This window comes from Cnephaeus nilssonii (assembly GCF_951640355.1).
Source record: "Cnephaeus nilssonii genome assembly, chromosome: 5".
NCBI lineage: Eukaryota > Metazoa > Chordata > Mammalia > Chiroptera > Vespertilionidae > Cnephaeus > Cnephaeus nilssonii.
Window position 1 is genome coordinate 26672698 of NC_137076.1, and position 20353 is coordinate 26693050.

At 41.5% G+C, this 20353-nt stretch overlaps 1 protein-coding gene across 1 annotated transcript; it reads right to left on the reverse strand.

Moving 5' to 3' along the window:
- Window positions 1-4249: 4249 nt before the first annotated feature.
- LOC307100598 (uncharacterized protein) lies at window positions 4250-9467 on the reverse strand (the record flags this gene model as incomplete). The annotated part of the gene is given in 4 exon segments (XM_079773070.1): window positions 4250-4881; window positions 4884-4955; window positions 4958-5199; window positions 8533-9467. Coding segments are annotated over 4 exon segments (1881 nt in total).
- Window positions 9468-20353: the final 10886 nt, after the last annotated feature.

Below are 20353 nucleotides of genomic sequence, written 5' to 3' on the forward strand. Positions count from 1 at the left end.
ACAAGCAACACTTAACTACACAAAGGAGGACCAAGATGGAGGCATACGGCGGACGCCTGATTGTTGCCTACCACAACAATTTTGAAACTACAACGGGAAAACAGAGCAGACACCATCCAGAACCACCGGAGGGCTGGCTGAGCAGATGCTCTACAACTAGAATAAAAGAGAGGGGTACGCGGGATGATGCTGATGCCGGTGAGCCAAAGATCACACTTTAAGAACTACGGCTCAGGCGACACAATGGCGGCCTGGAACGTGCTTGGCGCAGTTCCCCCGGCGGTCTCCGGCTGAGGGGACGGCTCCACTCGCTGCTGAGCACAGACAGACGAGCCCCTGGGAGACATGGGGTGGGAGACTCCGCGCGTGCTGACCTCCGAGTCCTTCAAGAATCTCAACGCCCCGGAAGCGGCCAGGTGCGCACGCTCGGTGACCGGCCACCACTGCAGACCCAAGCGCCGACGCAGCGACCCCGGACCAGCCCGCCACCGCGCACCAGGCACACCGGAGCTTCGCCGAGCCCGCCGCCCAACGAGTTCTGCGGCAGCCGCCCCGGAGCTCTGAGAAAATGGCTGAAGGAATTGCTGAGAGGGAATTGACCAACAGGAATTGGGATCAAGAAGACAAAGCCCCGCTGGGTCCCGGGTCCGGGTGAGGCCACAAGCCCCTGGGTCCGGGTGAGGCTGGGACCTGAGTCAGGGTGAGGCTGGGTCCCGGGTCTGGGCGAGGCCACGTGCCCCTGGATCCGGGTGAGGCCGCACGCCCCTGGGTCTGGGTGAGGCTGGGTCCCCGGTCCGGGCGAGGCTGCGCGCCCCTGGGCTCGGGTGTGGTCACACACCCCTGGGTCTAGGTGAGGCCTCATGTCCCTGGGCCCGGGTAAGGCTGGGTCCCGGGTCCAGGTGAGGCCGCGCGCCCCTGGGTCCGGGTGAGGCTGGGTTCCGGGTCCGGGCGAGGCCACGTGCCCCTGGATCCGGGTGAGGCCGCACGCCCCTGGGTCTGGGTGAGGCTGGGTCCCTGGTCCGGGCGAGGTTGCGCGCCCCTGGGCTCGGGTGTGGTCACACACCCCTGGGTCCAGGTGAGGCCATGCCCCTGGGTCCGGGAGAGGCCACGCGCCCCTGGGTCCAGGTTAGGCCACGCGCCCCTGGGTCCGAGTGAAGCTGGATCCCGGGTCCGGGTGAGGCCGTGCGCCCCTGGGTCCAGGTGAGGCCACGCCCCTGGGTCCGGGTGAGGCCACGTGCCCCTGGGTCTGGGAGATGCCACGCGCCCCTGGGTCCGGGTGAAGCTGGATCCTGGGTCCGGGTGAGGCCGCGCGCACCTGGGTCCGGGTGAGGCCACGTGCCCCTGGGTCCGGGTGAAGCTGGATCCCGGGTCCAGGTGAGGCCGTGTGCCCCTGGATCCGGGTGAGGCTGGGTCCCGGGTCCGGGTGAGGCCGCGCGCACCTGGGTCCGGGTGAGGCCACGCGCCCCTGGGTCCGGGTGAGGCCACGCACCCCTGAGTCCGGGTGAAGCCGTGCCCCTGGGTCCAGCCGAGACCAAACCAGAGGGAGTCGGACCTGCATTACCACCATTTGTCCACCATCCAGAGCTGAAAAGTCAGTGCCGACATGTACACATAAGGAACTGGTGGACATTGAAATTGGGTCTCAAAAGAACTGTTGGTCCAGAAAGAAACTCACTACAGACTGATTCATTTGCCCGTCAGCATAACTATTATTGCTCGTCTCACATTCAGTTCTTATAAGTATATTTCTAGTGACACATGATCTCGCTCATCTAGGGGAAATGATGAACAACATAGACTGATGAACAAGAACAGAACCAGAAACAAGGAGGCATCGATTGGACTATCGGGCCTCAGAGGGAGGAGAGATCAACCAAAGGACTTGTGTGCATGCATACAAGCCTAACCAATGGTTAAGGACAACAGGGGCGTGGGGGCATCCGTGGGGAGGGGTGTGGGATGGGAATGGGGGGATGAGGACAAATATGTGACACCTTAATCAATAAAGAAATTTAAAAAAATAATAATAATAATTTTCTTTCATCTCTGACACTTCTATTATAGAGAAAGGGCAAATAGCAATATTAAAATATTTCCTCTAATTAATTCCCTTTTAATGTGCATGAATTTAATGCACAGGGCCACTAGTCTCTATATATAAAAGGTGAATATGCAAAGTGTCCCCTCGGGAGTTCAACCGGGAGACTGGGAGTTCGAGCACTCACTATGATGTGTGCTGACCACCAGGGGGTGGTGCAGGATGAAGGGAGGCCCCAGGGGGCAGCCAGAAAAGGCCCTGGCTAGCAGCTGGAAGGAAGGCCCTGACTGGCAGCCTGAAGGCCCTAATTGGCCCTGAAGCAGACCAGGCCTAGGGACCCTACCCATGCACAAATTTCATGCACCAGGCCTCTACTATTTCAATAAAAATATTAAAACATAAATTTTAAAGAGTTTTTCCTGGAATTACTCAATGTGAGTTCAAAACTTGTGTTTGAACAGGATCTGCTACACACCAATATTCTTATGCTCAACACTACACAGTGCATCATCTGTATCTCTCTGGCTTCTTCCTCAGTATACCGAGTAGACAATAAATACACATTGGATTAAACTTAATGAAAACGAGATTAATTAAAGTCACCTCAAATAAGTCTTTCCTCTATAAAAAAAAATGCCTTTTGAGTAATTGTACAATCCTTACTATGTCCCAAATAATTCGTTTCTATTTTTTCTCCAAAGTCCCTAATTAATATCATGATATTATCTTAATACATCACATTATTATCCCCTGTGTTGATTTTTGTTCATACAAAAGCAGATGCTGAGCCAAGGGTTAACCTTTTGCACTCGGATGTCGAGTGTGACTCGACACGGTTAGCATCGGTAGCAGGCATCGAGAAAAAAGCAAGCGAGTGCAAAGGGTTAATGTTCAAACACTATTGGAAGGAGTCAGGAACATGGATGTAAGAGAGGGGAACTGACACACGAGAAAATATATCGAATGAAGCTTGCATTATGGCACCTACCATTGTGAATAAACAGAGATTTCATCTCCAGGGGAAATTCCAGTAAATGGTAAAAAACATAAACCTCAGCATTATTCCAGATAAAGGATGAAAGACATGCTGTACTCTACACCTCTCCATCAAGAGCTGTCTCTGATGGGACATAATTCCCTGTCACTTCTGCTACCACATATTGGGCAAAGTAGGGTCCAGCTGGTACTGGATGTTGCCAGTCATGCAATGGAAATTGGTGAGAGGATGTCAGAGAAAATGCAAGGAATGTTACCAGCATGTACTCCTCCATGCTTCCTTGCAGAATCAATTCTGTCAACATTCTTCCCCCAAAAAGAATTAAGTTCTAAACATGTTACACAAATGTGTAACTATTCTTCCTGAGGTATCCCCACAGAGTTCCAGAAAATAACTAAATCACTTGAGAAAACAACTCTTATTGTATTTTACTCATTATTACATGGATTTGGATCTTAGAAGGTGTATATCAATATTGCAATAATGGGAAATATAAGTAAAATAAAAAAGGAAAGGGAGAAAGAATCACCAAAAAAATGACACTTCTCAGTTTTTGAGGCAGTAAATTCCTCTATGATAGCTGAAGAAACCATCCTTCAAATCTAGATTCATACTCAACTTGAAAATCACTTTACAGTTCCTGTGAAAGGTAGGATAGTAAAGTAAGCTTTCCAGGTTGTAGTCCAACTTCAATTCCATCTCTTCTTTTGAAAAGTAAAGTGAATGAAAGAAAATATCTCAAAAAATGTTCTTAAGATGAAATTAAATCATTCATGTGAAGAAACAAGAAGAGTCCTGATAGCATTATCATGCTGTTCTGATTACTGTAGGATTTTCATACAATTTTATCTGGGAAAAAAAAGGATACAACACAATTAAGGTGAAGATCAGCAACATATAGGGACAACTTTTGGGGAAATTAAGTCAGCACTTGATAAGATAAGTGCTTTAAGTTTAAAGTGAGAAATCTTAAGAATAGCTGCAGGAATGCTGACCAAACATGGAACACCATAGACTGCATATAAGGAAGAAAAGTAAAAAAGGAATTTCTGAGAAAAACTAATACAAAAACAAACAAAAGCAAAATCATACATGTTTGGAAATAGAAGGAATCAAGCCTGTCTTTGAGGAATGAAAAAGAACCAGATATTTAAATTTGCAACTTTTATCTTTGGGGCCCTCAATGTACACTTAGTTCTGAGGCCAGCGATCCATCACAGACAAGGTGCTGCTAGGTTGAGGAGCCTTCTCAGGGCCCCCTTCACATCCTTGTTCCTCAGGCTGTAGATGAAGGGGTTCAGCATGGGGGTGACCAGGGTATACATGACTGAGGCAATTGAGTTTTGTAGGGAAGAATGGGTCAGAGCAGAATTGAGGTGGACCCCCAAGCCTGTCCCATAGAACAAGGAGACCATGGAGAGGTGAGACCCACAGGTGGAAAATGCTTTAGATTTCCTTCCTGCAGAGGACATTCTCATTAAAGAGGCAACAATCCTAGAGTAAGAAAACAGAATTCCTGTGAGAAGAATCACACCCAGTAGGGCAGTAGCCACATTCAAGATGATGCTATTGATGAAGGTGTCAGAGCAGGCCACCTTGAGGGTCTGAGTCAGTTCACAGAAAAAATGCGGGATTTTAGTGCCAACACAGAAGGTCAGCCGCCTCATCAGTAAAATATGAAGCAGGGAGACCCATAAGATGATGAACCAAGATATCAGAACCAGAGTGCCACAGAAGCGTGGGTTCATGATGACTGTGTAGTACAGGGAGTGGCAGATGGCCACATACCGGTCATAGGCCATCACAGTCAGGAGGAAGTTGTCCATTCCACCAAAAATCATAAAAAATACACTTGAATGAGGCACCCAATGTAGGAGATATTTTTGTTCTGTGCCTGCATATTCACTAGCATCTTTGGAACGTGGTGCAAGTGAAACAGATTTCAACAAAGGACAGGTTGGAGAGGAAGAAGTACATGGCTGTGTGCAGGTGGGAGTCAGAGCTGATGGAAAATATAAAGCATTTTCCAAGCACAGTGAACAGGTACATGGACAGGAACACTCCACAGAGGACGGGCTGCAGTTTAGGATCATCTGAGAGACCCAGGAGCAGGAATTGTGATGCTTCTGTGTGGTTTTCAGCTTCCATGCAGCTGGTGTGTATTCTAAAGGAGGAAAAAGCAACATTCAGTAAACAGCCAAATGGCATCTCAGCTGGTCATCACCTTTTCAGTCCCCCTTTGTGTGGGCATCATTCATGATCTAGTAGTCATTCCAATGCCAGTCATTCACTCATTTAAGTGGTTACCCAATTTTTATTTTAAATGATGATTTAATTGTGCAGACTTCCTTTAATTTAGCTGAGGTCTTTCTCTTTTTATCTTCAACTCACTGGTTCTAATTCACTTATTGAAATCTATGGACATAAACCAATTTCTTCTTTCATACTAGCCTTCCAAAATAACTAAAGATGTTTAAGGTGCTTACTTTAACAATCTCCATACTACTTTCATTTCATAATAGTGATTAAAACATGTGTTTTCAGCTCAAACAACCTTAGTTCTGTGACCTGATGCTTTATATTGTTGTCATAGCTAACTAACTCTCTATGTGCCTTATTGTGTTTCTAAAATGTGGTTTCTGCTGTTACAATTTTTACGAGGTAATAAAATGCCTTTAATCACAGTAAGATCTTTCTATGCTATAGCTATTATTATCATTATTAATCTATTCTTTCATTACAATTATTTTTTAGATATAACTGTTCCAAAGTACAGTATAGACCTATAATTTAAAAATAGGATGTGAGTCAGACTTCCTGGAACAGAATTTGGTCTACCATGTTACATCTCTGTGACCTTGACGAAGTTATTTAATACTTTACCTCCACAATGAGAGTATTAAATATTCCTTACATTGTAGGACAGATGTGTGATTAAATGGCATGATGCATATAATTTTTCTAGTGTTGTTCCTGTCATATACAGTGGGCATGTGATAAAAGAGATCAACCAAAGGACTTGTATGCATGCATATAAGCCTAACCAATGGATACAGACAACAGGGGGGTGAGGGCATGAGTGGGGGGTGTAGGGGAGTAATGGGGGAATAAGGACACTTATGTAACACCTTAATCAATAAAGAAATTTTTAAAAAAGAGGTCATGGGTTCAATCCCTGGTCTGGGCACCTATGGGAAACAGCCAATCAGTCTCTCTCTCTCTCTTTCTCTCTCTCTCTCTCTCTCTCTCTCTTAGCTCTCTCCATCCCCTCTCTCTCAAACCAATAAATACCGTATTTTCTGGCGTATAAGACGACTGGGCGTATAAGATTTTCCTGGGTTAAAAAGTCGTCTTATACGCCGGAAAATATGGTATTTGGTAAGCTCTTTTTTGGGGGAAGGGTGGATTTCTCTTTCAACAATCTAGTATATCCTCAGGTGAGGATTAAATATAATAATAATAAAATAAAACCTCTGGCCACTAGTGCTCAGGTGTGATACCAGGTTAGCAACTCTGTGAGTGTTATCTCATATTGTAGCCAGGAGGAGGTAATGGATCAGAACTTCATGGGGAGAAAACAACAAGAAGTTTTATACGTGGGACCTTTTAGGTATTTCCAGATGTGTATATTCTTTAGACTAGTTCTAATTTGCATTCTTTTGCTATAATAGAACTGTAATCATAAGTGTAGCACTGTTCTAATTTCTGTGACTCATTCAGGTGAATTATTAAACTTGAGGAAATTGCCCCAGTGTGAGTCATTCTAGCAAATTATTGAATGTGAGGGAGTCCCTGAATTTGTGGCCAAATGGTCTGAAGTGAGGGTGGCCCTGGGGACTCCTGAACTGTGGCTGGTGTCTGAAGTGAAACAGTCTTACAGGGACTCTTCCCTCAGTCTCTGTGCTTACACAAACTCTTTGAAGCAAGGAAGGGCTGTGGAAGAAGTCAAGACAAGTTGCAGCCCATCAAAGGCCTCCTAAAATCACCAAGAAGGTCTTGGTTGAGGATAATCCTTTACTGTTGGCTGGAATTGGTGCCAAGATGTGGGATGCTTCAGAAGGAGGCATGACTTTGGTTAAGACGGCTCTCTGAAGTTGAGGCAGATCGCTATGGAGGTTGATGCTCAGGGGTAAGTGGTACACCCAAAATTTGGAGCAACATGTCCCTCGTTCCTAATAGGACATCTTTTCTTTTATTGTCGTAAAATAACCATACATAAAATTTACCATCAAAACCATTTTAAATGTTCAGTCCAGTGGTATTGTGTACATTCACATTGCTGTTCAACCATCACCACCACCCATCTCCAGAACTCTTTTCATCTTGCAAAAATGAAACTCTTTATTTCCCAATTAAACACTAACTCCCTATTCCCTCTTCCCACAGACCCTGGAAACCAAAATTCTACTTCATGTCTTTATGAATTTGACTACTTTTGGTGCCTCATATAAGTGGAGTTATACAGTATTTGTCTTTTCATGTTGGGCTAATTGATGTGGAGATGTTAGATAGAATGGAGAAAAGAATTATAAGGAATATTGGGAATCATATATCCCAGTTTTGCTAGGAAACTCCTGTTGATAAGAATTTATTCAAACACATTATTAAACCATTCAATTTCAAGATATTCTGATTTGAACAAGAAATAAAATAATCACCCCATTTTCTCAAGAATCTGACCGCAATGATGAAGGAGCAAAAATATGAAAAAATAGAGAAGAATCTGGGGAAAGTATAGAAAGAAAGAATAAATAATAGAAAGAGAGAGCTATGATTTTTCTTTCCTTTTTTCCATCACCATTTATCCCCTCTATGCAGTCTTCCACCTCCACCGCCACCCCAATCACCACATTGTTGTCTATGTCCATGAGTTCTCCCTCTTTTGTTTTTCTTTTCTCTTCAATCCCTCCACCCACTACCACCCCAACACCCTCCCACAAAGCTGTCTATCTGATCTATTTATAATGATTGAAACAAGACTGCCCATAACCAAGAATCTTGGGTAGTACATAAACAAAGTGAGAAGGGTACACTGATGGCCTATGCATAATCCTGGAGGAGCTATGATTAAGTAAGGAGTCCAAATTAATCTCCCAATTCCATTACAGCTGTGCTAAGAGGAAAAATTATGTAAACAGAAAGCAAAGAGCCATATAGGTACACAGTATACGCTATGTGACTACATATTCAGAATTTCTTTTTTTAAATATATTTTTACTGATTCAGAGAGGGATGATAGAGAGATAGAAACATCAAAAATAAGAGAGAATCATCGATCAGCTACCACCTCCTGCATGCTGCACACTGGGGATTGATCCAGTAACCCGGACACATGGTTCGACTGGGAATCGAACCGTGACCTTCTGATTCATAGGTCAACACTCAACCACTGAGCCACACTGGCAAGGCTATATTCAGAATTTCTTGTTGTTTGACTTTGCTGCTTTTTCCAGTATATGAACAAAAATGATAGCACAGGAATAGAGATTAGAATATTCTTCTGACCATCCTCCATAGTGCACTCTTGATGTCTCTGTTCCTCAGGCTGTAGATGAAGGGGTTCAGCATGGGGTTGACCACAGTGTATATCACTGAGGCCACTGCATCCTTCTTCAGAGAAGATGAGACAGCAGAACTCAGGTACACACCAAGGCCTGTTCCATAAAATAAGCAAACAACTGACAAGTGAGAGCCGCAAGTGGAGAAGGTTTTATACTTCCCACCTGCTGATGGCACTCTCAGAATGGAGGACACAATTCTATAGTAAGAGAAAAGGATCCCTGAGAGTGGGACGCCACCAAAGATGGCTCCAATAAAGTAGATCAATATGTCATGGGTGGAGGTGTCAGAACAGGCAAGTTTGAAGAGTTGAGAAGGTTCACAAAAGAAATGAGGGATTTCCACATCTGCACAGAAGCTAAGTTGTGACACCATCAAGTAGTGCAGCTGGGAGTCCAAAACGCTGATGAAAAATGACAGCAGGACCAACAAGCCACAGCGGCGAGGGCTCATGATGACCAGGTAGTGTAGGGGCTGACAAATGGCCACCAACCGGTCATAGGCCATCACAGCCAGGAGTAGACTGTCTAAACATCCAAAAAGAGAATAACAGGTAGCTTGAGTTAGGCAGCCTGCATAGGTGATGGACTTGCTATGTGTCTGGAGGTTCAGCAGCATCTTGGGAACTGTAGTGGTGCTGAAACTGATGTCAGCCAAGGACAAATTGGAAAGGAAGAAGTACATAGGTGTGTGGAGGTGGGAGTCAGAGATGACAGCCAGGATAATGAGTAGGTTCCCGAGCATGGTCACCAGATACATGGACAGGAACAGCCCAAACAGAAGAGGCTGCAGTTCTGGATCATCTGAGAGTCCCAGGAGGAGGAATTCAGAGTCAGCTGTCTGATTCTGTGGTTCTATGCAGATAGGACACATTTTGAAAAATAAGAAAATATTAAATAAATGGAACAAGGGTACAGGTGTCCATACTTTGGATTCAAGCGATTCATAAATAAAGTATTTACAGTTGAGGACCATACACCCTCTCCTTTTATTACCTTCAGTGACATTTCTCAGTTGTTAACTTTTTTAGAACTCTTTCCTTATTAATGTCTGGGCTATTCACCTGTTTCCATATACACCCACTTAAGAGACACTGGGTCAATAAATACTAGAGATAAAAGAACATTTTGAGACTACAATTCCATGAACAAAGTAAAATATCAGCCTTTCACTTTTCAAGGAAAAATATGGAATGAGAAATATTCTTTTCTAAGACAAAAATCATTATAATAAAAAGAAACTAAGAGGTTGAATGTGCTTTATCTCACCCAAATGCAGTATAAGAAATGCTTTTAACTTGGAATGTAGTATAGAGGAGCTAAAACCACATTAACTGTATTCTAACTTAAAATAAAATATTCATAATCAGATAGCATTTTTATATGGCAGTTATCATTAAGGTTTTCATCTTTATTTGGTTTTATGACATCCATCTTCCACAGAGATAGGTGCTTATTTAAATGTGTGGATTGTCTGGTCAAATTCCCCTCAAATATAATTCACATATAATTATTTGTTGTTGGTGGACTTTACATTTTGAAAAATATGTTTGTGTTAAATGCACAAAATCATACAGAACCACTGATCCTAAAGATGGTATTAATTTAGAATGCATCAATTATCCTATATAATAAAAGCTTAATATGCTAAGTGTCCAGTCATCTGATCATCCATTCAATCAAAGCATAATATGCTAATGGTATGCTTAGGCCACTCAACTGCTCGCTATGTCGTGCCCTGACTACCAGGGGGCAGATGCTCTGACTTGTAGGTTAGCTTGCTGCTGGGGTCCAGCTGATCGGGACTGAGTGCAAAGGGCCAGACAAGCCCTGGAGCCCTCCCACGATCCCTCCCCGGCTGACCAACTTCCTGCATCCCTCCCAGGCCCCCATGGTGCACTAGTGGGGTCCCTTGGCCTGGCCTGTGCCCTCTTGCAATCTGGGCTAAGGGACTCCCCACCACCACCACCACCACCTGTGTGCACAAATTTTGTGCACTGGGCCTCTATCCCCAGTACGGGGCGTGCAGTTAAATAATAACTTTCATGAATACTCTATAATTACTTTTTTTTGAAAGGTTATTTTCCATTAGTGATACAGAATCTCAGAGAAACATCTGAGGTTGAGTTTGCACTTTTCTGTTTTGGTTCAGAGTGGATTGGTAAAACTTCTTAAATTTGTCTCTAATCACAAACATTTGTGAAGGGTTGATTTCTCATCAAAACCAACTCTCCAATGAACAGTTGAGAAATTTAGGACCAAAGCCAGGCCTCAAATCTTACATTTGCATTTTTATGCCAGTTTAAGAGCTTTCCAAGTCAATTCTTTCTTACAGAGGGATTGCATTTCTCCTAAATTCATCCCCCTGAAGGCAACTCAGGTAATTTATTTTGTCAGGTCAAAATATGATATAATTACTGAAGTATTATTTTGTCAAAATATTTATTCCTCCCTCGTGCACTGCTGGTGGGAATGCAGACTGGTGCAGCCACTGTGGAGAACAGTATGGAGTTTCCTCAAAAAACTAAAAATGGAACTCCCATTTGACCCAGTGATCCCACTTCTAGGAATATATCCAAAGAAACTAGAAACACCAATTAGAAAGGATATATGCACCCCTATATTCATAACAGCACAATTCACCATAGCTAAGATTTGGAAACAGCCTAAGTGCCCATCAGCAGATGAGTGGATTAAAAAACGGTGGTACGTCTATACAATGGAATACTACGCTGCTGTAAAAAAGAAGGAATTCTTACCATTTGCAACAGCATGGATGGAACTGGAGAGCATTATGCTAAGTAAAATAAGCCAGTCAGAGAAAGATAAATATCACATATCTCACTCATTTGTGGAATATAATGAACAACATAAATTGATGAACAAAAACAGATCCAGAGACAGAAACATCGATCAGACTGTCAAACCTCAGAGGGAAGGTAGGGGAGGGTGGGGGTAAGGGGGAGAGATCAACCAAAGGACTTGTATGCATGTATATAAGCCTAACCGATGGACACAGACAACAGGGGGGTGAGGGCATGAGTGGGGGTAATGGGGGGCGGAATGGGGGAATAAGGACACATATGTAACACCTTAATCAATAAAGAAATTTTTAAAATATTTATTCCTTTGTGTGACATGCTAGATTCTTATGTATATATCTGAGCATTTCTATTTTGTAAATACTACCTAACTTTACTTAAGTAAACAATATTTTAATAAACTATTTTTGCATTTTTAAAATTATGTAATTTGGGAAAAATTAAAAGGGGTAAAAAAACAAAGACTACTATTACAAACACTTGGGTTGTTTGTTCATCTGTAAAATAGGTATATTAATTGAACTGACCTTATAGGGTTGTTGTAAAAAATAAAATTAAATTATAAGTATAAAATACTTAAACATTGGTTATCAGTGGTATTTGATCATTATAATTATCTATCCATCTTTTAAAATTTAATGATGGGCTGGCTATAACCTAGAACCAATCAAACCAGAATTTCTACATGTAAGTCCTTTGGGCATATTAACATATAGCCAGTGTAGGAAGTCATTGCCAGGCTATTAATAAATGTTGTATTAATACTACCTACTATTATCAGTACATTTTTAGCCAGTTCCCAGATTAAAATGTAAATATTTAATAATATGCTATAGAACTCATATTTTTAAAATATGTTTTTATTGGGGTTTTTGAGAGAGAGAGGAATGGAGAAAAGAGATATAAAACATCAATAAGAAATATAGATCCTCAGAAAACTGTGGTACATCTACACAATGGAATACTATGCTGCCATAAAAAAAGAAGGAATTCTCATCATTTGCAGCAACCTGGATGGAATTGGAGAACATTATGCTAAGTGAAATAAGCCAGTCAATGAAAGAAAAATACCACATGATCTCACTCATTTATGGATAATAAAGAACATTATAAACTGATGAACAAAAAGATAGATATAGAGACAGTAAAGCATCAAACAGACTTTCAAATTACAGGGGGAAAGTTAGGGAGAGGTGGGGGAGATAAGAAATCAAACCAAGGACTTGTGCATATAAGCATAAACAATGGACGCAAAACTCTGGGGGGTGAGGGCATGTATGGGTGTGGGATGGGGGGGCAATGGTAAGATATGTACACATATAATACCTCAATAAAAAAAAATGTCAAAAAAAAGAAAAAAGAAATATAGATCCTGCACGCCCCGTACTGGGGATAGAGACTGAAACCCTGGCATGTGCCCTGACTGGGAATCAATTGTGATCTCCTGGTGCACAGGACAACATTCAATCCACTGCGCTACACTGGCCGGGCAGAACTCATATTTATCATTGATAAAACTTGAGGTTATTTTGCTATCCCTGCATGATTTTCCCCTGCACTTCAGTTGTTCAAAGACAAATACTGTCATAAATTTGGTGGATGCATTTTCCTTTCAATATATTTATAACATTAGTATTGAGTTATGTATTCATAAGCAGTATTTTTGAAAACTTACCTAAATATTCTCATCCTTTGTATACTATTCCCTAAGTTCTCATTTACCACAGCATTGCATTTCAAGTCTCTCTGTGAACTACATACATCGATTTCAGCACTTTAAATGATGCTTAGTGTTACCTGAGGAATAAATTACATCTTATTTTTCAATTTTTTATTATGACAGGGCTAAGAAAATTCTTAAGCCTCTTCTACACATCACACATGTGAAAATATTCTAAAGACATATGCATAAAAGATAAGTGTTTAAATTGAAAATTTTGACATAAGGGCAATTTTACTATTAATTACCTATACTAGTTTTCCCAATAGAATAATTAGGCAAAATCAACTACATGCTCTGATTGACAAGGTATAAAATTAGAAAGTTCCCTGAAGTCTTACTAGCCATAGTCTTTTCAGGATAGAGCCATGAAAATACCCATCTTGTATAGGGAATGATGTTTTGATAGCTCACGTTTATAAAATGTGCTAAAAAATGCATTACTATCTACAGAAAACCCTACGATTCTACATCCATAAAGGTCCTTGCAAACCACAGATGAACTCACCAGAAGGACTTGGTGGTGGTGCCCTTGTTTGGAAAGAAACAATCATTGTGCCGCAGTGGAGGGGACAGAGCCCCGGTCTGGGAATCAGGAGGCCTGTGTCTGAGTCCCACAGCTGTCACCCACCAAGTGGGAAGTATGGGTAAGTCCTTCCACCTCTCTGTGCTGGTATCTCTTACACAGAAATGGGAGAATAACACCCGTCTCTGGCATATGTGTTGCATCAAACAGAGGTTTGCCTTTAAATAAATGTTCAGTTATGTTTTAAATCACATTGAAATAGCGGGTTTGTTGATGAAAATCAATCCCAGGAAAGGCTGAAGGATTACCTTTTATTCTATGATATGGCAGAGAGAGGTAGAAGCCTATCACCTCCCAGCTAATTCACTCATGGAATGAGTGGAAATCCTGAAGTGTGTCTCAGTCCACACAAGAAGATTTACTTCACTTTTCCTCTCTTTTTTTATTTTTATGAAAATATCCACCATTTTTCTTTGTATTTAAATCTGTGGATTTTATTAAATGGGAAATGATAGGTTTCTTAGAAAATCCCTGACATAGATGCATACAAACACTGTGTTGTCCTCTGCTAGCCCCAGGAGGCATTGCTAAAAGGAGGGAAATTACTGGAAAGAAAGCACTGGGCGTGTGGAAGTCATGTCACCCACACTCTGTTTCTGAGACCCAAGGAAGAGTCTATTCAATATTTAGCAGAGACTGTTGTTCTCTGCTAAGCAGAGGATAGGCCCTGGGGGATCAGAAATGAATGAGACTCAGTTGTTGCCCTCCAGCTATTCAGATTCTACCTATAAGGTCAAAAATACCTGAAACTTCCCATACTGGTGCCCTCCCAGCTGATTGTCCCAACTCCCCTGTTTGTCCTAATGATGAAAAAGAAATGCTCCTGACAGTCCCTTCTCCGTCCATCGCCTCCACAGTACTCACTGGGCAGGTCTGTCTCTGCTGGAGTCTGACCAGGGAGTGGGAATCCACTGCCCCTGTCCTGCCTGGCAAGCAATGAAGGTTCAGGTTCCATCAAGACTGGCAGGACGTCAGAGTTAGTCATGGGCTCCTGATGCAGTGGATGCGAGAGGAGAAGACTCAGATGTGAAGCCCCCTGGACTGAGACGGGAAGCTGAAGGGCTGGAGGCACAGCTGATTATCTATTGTTGCATGGCCCTGGAGCTCAATGCACAGAGCTCATAATTAGTCTAATGGGTCCGGGTTATCCCAATCTCTGAGGACTTGCTGTTGTTAATAGAAGAGGAAAAGGGAATGTACTTTTTACGGGTTTGGGCCCTTCCTCTTCTAAGGAGAAAGCTCCCCTGTACTTCTCATTTCCAACTTCCAAGTTGCAGAGATTTTATAAACTCACAATTTTTTTCAATGAACGAAAGCAATGAGTATTTGTATGTGTACACATTCATTGAATTAATCATTCTATGTAGGGATAATTATGTTTCCTATACCAAAGATAATATTTGATTTCTAGTTTGTCATTTAAGATTTATGTTTCTAAATAAGAACTCCCTCATTTTTTTCTATAAGAACTTTGGGGTTTCACGTGTTGAGATGTGTTTTTTCTTTTCATATTTTGAAAGACAGCCAAAGTTCTACTTTTTCTGTAGAAATTATGTATGTTGTTACATTAGACAACCACCTATTTTGATATATCCAATTGACAATTTTCTTAAATCCTGCAGAGAATTTCACAGATGCCTGTGTTCTAAATGTAGGGCTGCGGTCATCATGTCTTTTAAAAAATTTCATTTCTTGGGGTGACATTTCTTAATAACATTACATAGGTTTCAGGTGTGCAATTCTGTAGTGCATCATCTGTATATTGAATTGTGTGCTCACCACCGCAGGTCAAGTCGCCTTCCATCACCATTTATGCCGGGACCCTTTACCCTCTTCTACCGCCCCCCACAACGCTTTCCCTCTGGTAATCACTATTCTGTTGTCTGTGCCCATGAGGTTGTGTGTTGTTGTTGTTTTCTTAATCCCTTCACCTTTTTCACACGCACTCCTGGCCCCCTTCTCTTTTAACAACGATCAGTCTGTTCTCTGTATCTATGTGTATGTTCTTAATTTGTTTGTTAGTTTATTTTGTTCATTAGATTCCACATAAAAGTGAAATTATATAATTACTTGTCTTTCTCTGACTTATATGGTACTTGTTTTTCACTTAGCATAATACTCTCTAGCAACAAAAAAAAAATTTATTTAAAAAAAAGAAAGAAAAAATAGCCAAGAGGTAAGATTTCCTTTTCTTTTTTTAATATAATAGAGTAATATTCCATTGTATAAGTGTTCCACAGCTTTTTTATCCACTCATATGTTAATGGGCACTTGGGCTGCTACCAAGTCTTGGCTATTATAAATAATGTGGCAATGAACATAAGTATCTTTCAAATTAGTGTTTTGGGTTTCTCCAGATACACTTCCAGCAGTGGAATCACTGGGCCATCAGACAGTTCCATTCTAAATTTTTTGTGGTAAGTCCATACTGTTTCCCACAGTGCCTGTACCAACCTGCATTCCCTTTTCTACACATCCTCGCCAACACTTATTGTTTGTTGATTTATTGATGATAGTCATTCTGACAGGTGTGAAGTGATATACCCATTGTGGTTTTGATTTGCATTTATCTGATGATTAGTAACATTGAGCATCTTTTCATGTCTACTGCCCATCTTATGTCCTCTATGGAGAAGTGTCTATTCAAGTACTTTGCCTGTTTGTTTGTGTTGTGTGTGTTTTTATTATTGATTTCAGAGAGGAAGGGAGAGGGAGAGAGAGAGATAGAAACATCAATGATGAGAGAGAATCATTGATCGGCTGCCTCTTGCATGCCCCCCACTGGGGACCAAGCCCGCAACCCAGGCATGTGCCCTTGCCTGGAATCGAACCTGGGACCCTTCAGTCCGCAGGCCGACACTCTATCCACTGAGCCAAACCAGCCAGGGCTTGCCTGTTTTTTAATTGGATTGTTTTTGTTTTGTTTTTGCTGTTGAGTTGTTTAAGTTGTTTATAAATTTTGGTTAGTAAACCTTACCAGACCTATCATTGGTGAATATGTTCTCTGAGTCAGTGGGTTGTGTTTTCATTTTCTTGATGGTATACTTGGCTGTGAAAAAACTTCTTAGTTTTATGTAGTCTCATTTGTTTTTGTTATTTTTTTTTTCTGTTATTTCCCTTGCCTGAGGAGACATATCAGAAAAAAATATTGCTCTGAAAAATGTCTGAGATTTTATTGTCTATGTTTTCTTCAAGGATTTTTATGGTTTTGAGTCTGAAATTAAAGTCTTTAATCAATTTTGAGTTTATTCTTCTGTACAAGTAAGAAGGAGGTCTGGTTTTGTTTTTTGCAGGTATCTGTCCCATTTTTTCAACACCATTTTTGAATAGATTATCTTTACTCTATTTTATGTTCTTGCCTTCTTTGTCAAGTGTTAATTGACCATAAAGGCATGAGTTTACTTCTGGGCTCTTTATTCTTTTCCATTGACCTTTATGTCTCTTTTTAGGCCAGTACCATGCTGTTTTGATTACTATAGCCTTGCAGTATAATTTTATATCAGGTAGCATGATTACTTTAACTTTGTTCTTCTTTATCAAGATTGCTCTATTTGGGTCTTTTGTTCTTCCATATACATTTTGGAAATATTTGTTCTAGTTCTGTGAACTACGCCATTGGTATCTTGATAGGAATGATGTTGAATTTATACATTGCTTTGGCTAATTTGGACATTTTAATGATCTTAATTCTTCCTACCCAAAACACCGTATATGCTTCCATTTATTTGTATCTTCTTCCATTTCTTTCTTAAGTATCTCATAATTTTCTGAGTAGAGGTCTTTTATATCCTTGGTTAAATTTATTCCTAGGGATTTTTCTACACAATTGTAAATCAGATTGTTTTCTTCGTTTTCCTTTCTAATAGTTCATTGTTGATATATAAAAATGCAACTGATTTCTGGATATTTATTTTCCCCTTCTAATTTACTGCACTTATTTATCAGTTCTAGTGGTGTTTTGGTGGAATCCTTAGGTTTCTCTATATGCAGTATCATGTCTTGAGCAAATAATGACAGTTTTACATTTTCCTTTCCAATTCAGATGTCTTTTATTTCTTCTACATGTCTGATTGCTGTGGCTAGGACTCCCAGTACTATGCTGATAAGACTGGTGAAAGTGGACATCCCTGTCTTCTTCCTGATCTTCAGGGAAACACTTTTAGTTTTTGCCTGTTGAGTATAAGGTTGGCTCTAGTTTTGTCATATATAGCCTTTATTGTGTTGAGGTATGTTCCTGCTATTTCACTTTGCTGAGAGTTTATAACATAGATGGGTATTGGATTTTAAGATGATATGTTTCTAGGAATTTATCCATGTCATCCAGATTGTTTAATTTGTTGCCATATAGTTGTTTGTAATATTGTCTTATTATCTCTTGTAGTTCCCTGGAGTCAGTTGTTACTTCTTGTCTTTCATTTCTGACTTTCTTTATCTGGGTCCACTTTTCTTTTCTTGATGAGTCTGGTTAAAGATTGTCAATCTTTATCTTTTCAAAGAACCAGTTTTGGGTTTCATTGATTTTTTTTTTTGTATTGTTGGTTTTTTGTTTGTTTGTTTGTTTGTTTGTTTGGTTGGTTTTTAGACCCCATTTCATTTATTTTTACTGTGATCTTGGTTATTTACTTTCTTCTACTCATTTTGGGATTTTTTTGTTTGTTGTTCTTTTTCTGGTACCTTTAAGTGTAAAGTTATATTGTATATTTGAAATTTTTATTTTTGCTTCAGGTAGGCCTGCTATGAAATTCCTCTTAGGACTGATTTTGCTGGGTCCCATAGATTTTGGGTTGTTGTGTTCTCATTTTCATTTGTTTCAAGGTATCTTTCAATTTCTCCCCGTATCTCATTGTTAATCCATTCACTGTTTGATAACATATGATTTAGCCTCCACATCTCCATTTGTTTTTCAGTGTTTTCTTTTTTAAATTGGTTTCTAGTTTCATACCATATGGACAGAGAAGATGTTTGATGTGATTTCAACTTCTTAAATTTATTGAGACTTGTTTTGTGTGTAACATGTGGTCTATTCTAGAAAATGTTATATATGCACTTGAAAAGAATGTATATTAGGTTGCTTTTGGGTAAAATGCTCTGAATATATTTTAAAAATCCATCTGGCACCCAGCTGGTGTGGTTGAGCATCGGCCCATTCACCAAGATGTCACTGGTTCAATTTCCAGTCAGGGCATATGCTGGGGGCTTCCAGCAGGTCATAAATGCAAGAAGTTCATCAAAAGGTGGGTGGACCTTGAAGATTCAGCAGGGCTGAAGATACATATTATTGCCTGCTGGAATAGCTGAAAGTATTTCCCCAAACCTGAAAATCTACATGTTATTACCTGCTGCTGGCCTAACAGCTGAACAGCCGAGGGTAGTTCCCCCAACCTGATAATTTACTGTATACCAAACTTTACCTTTGATATGTGTGTTTGCTTTGCTTTAAGGCAAAAATCATATATAATAAAAGCATAATATGCTAAGTGTCCATTCGTACGGTCAGCCATTCAACCAATCGAAGTGTAATATGATAATGATATGCTAAGGCTACTTAACCGCTTGCTATGACGTGCACTGACCACCAGGGGGGCAGACAGTCAACTGGCGGACCAGTCACTATGCACTGACCACCATGGGACAGATGCTCCAACCAGTAGGTTAGCTTGCTGTTGGGATCTGGCTGATCAGGATTGAGCGAGATGGGCCAGATATGACCTGGAGCCCTCCCACAATCCCTCCCTAGCTGGCCAACCTCCTGCTTCCCTCCCTGGCCCCAATTCTGCACTGGTGGGATCCCTTGGCCTGGTCTGCACCCTCTCACAATCTGGGACTCCTCATGGGATGTCAGAGAGCCGGTTTTGGCCCAACAGTGGTACGACTAGTTGCTATGACATGCACTGACCACCAGGGGACAGACGCTCAATGCAGGAGCTTACCCCTGGTGTTCAGTGTGCTCCCACAAGGGAGCACTGCTCAGCCAAAAGCTCATGGCTGGTGAGTGCAGCAGTGGTGGCAGGAGCCTCTCTTACCTCTGCGGCACCACTCAGGATGTCTGACCAATGGCTTAGGCCCGCTCCCCATGGCGGACAGGCCTAAGCCATCAGTCAGACATCCCCCAAGGGCTCCCAGACTGTGAGAGAGTGCAGGCTGGGGTGAGGGAGCCCCAAGAGTGCACAAATTTCATGCACCAGACCTCTAGTGTGTGAATAAAAAGCCCTGGGTCCAGAGATTTGAAGACAGAACTTTGTTACTACAGCTACGCCTTCCCTGGCTCCCCCATGTATTCCATATTTATATTTCATGTCTAATCTCTTTATTAATTTACTCATAGTCCTTCTACAGATTCCTGAACCTTTCTAAATTCTGAGAATGACCCCGGCAGGCACATGTCCAGCTCCCTGTTAGGCTCAATCACTGAAAGAGCCTTTGGCAATACTTGAGTGGCATGAAGTAGGTACTCAGTTAGTCACCAGGTAGGAACAAGTAGTGTGCACCAGATTGATGCAGGTCAAACTAGGTGCTAGTGCTCAGTCTGAGGCCACTCAACAAAAGTCCCAGGGTATACCAGAACTAGTCTCTTGATGAATGCCCACAAACCTTGGTGGTGGGATGGAGTCTCATGGAGTCATCAAGGTAAG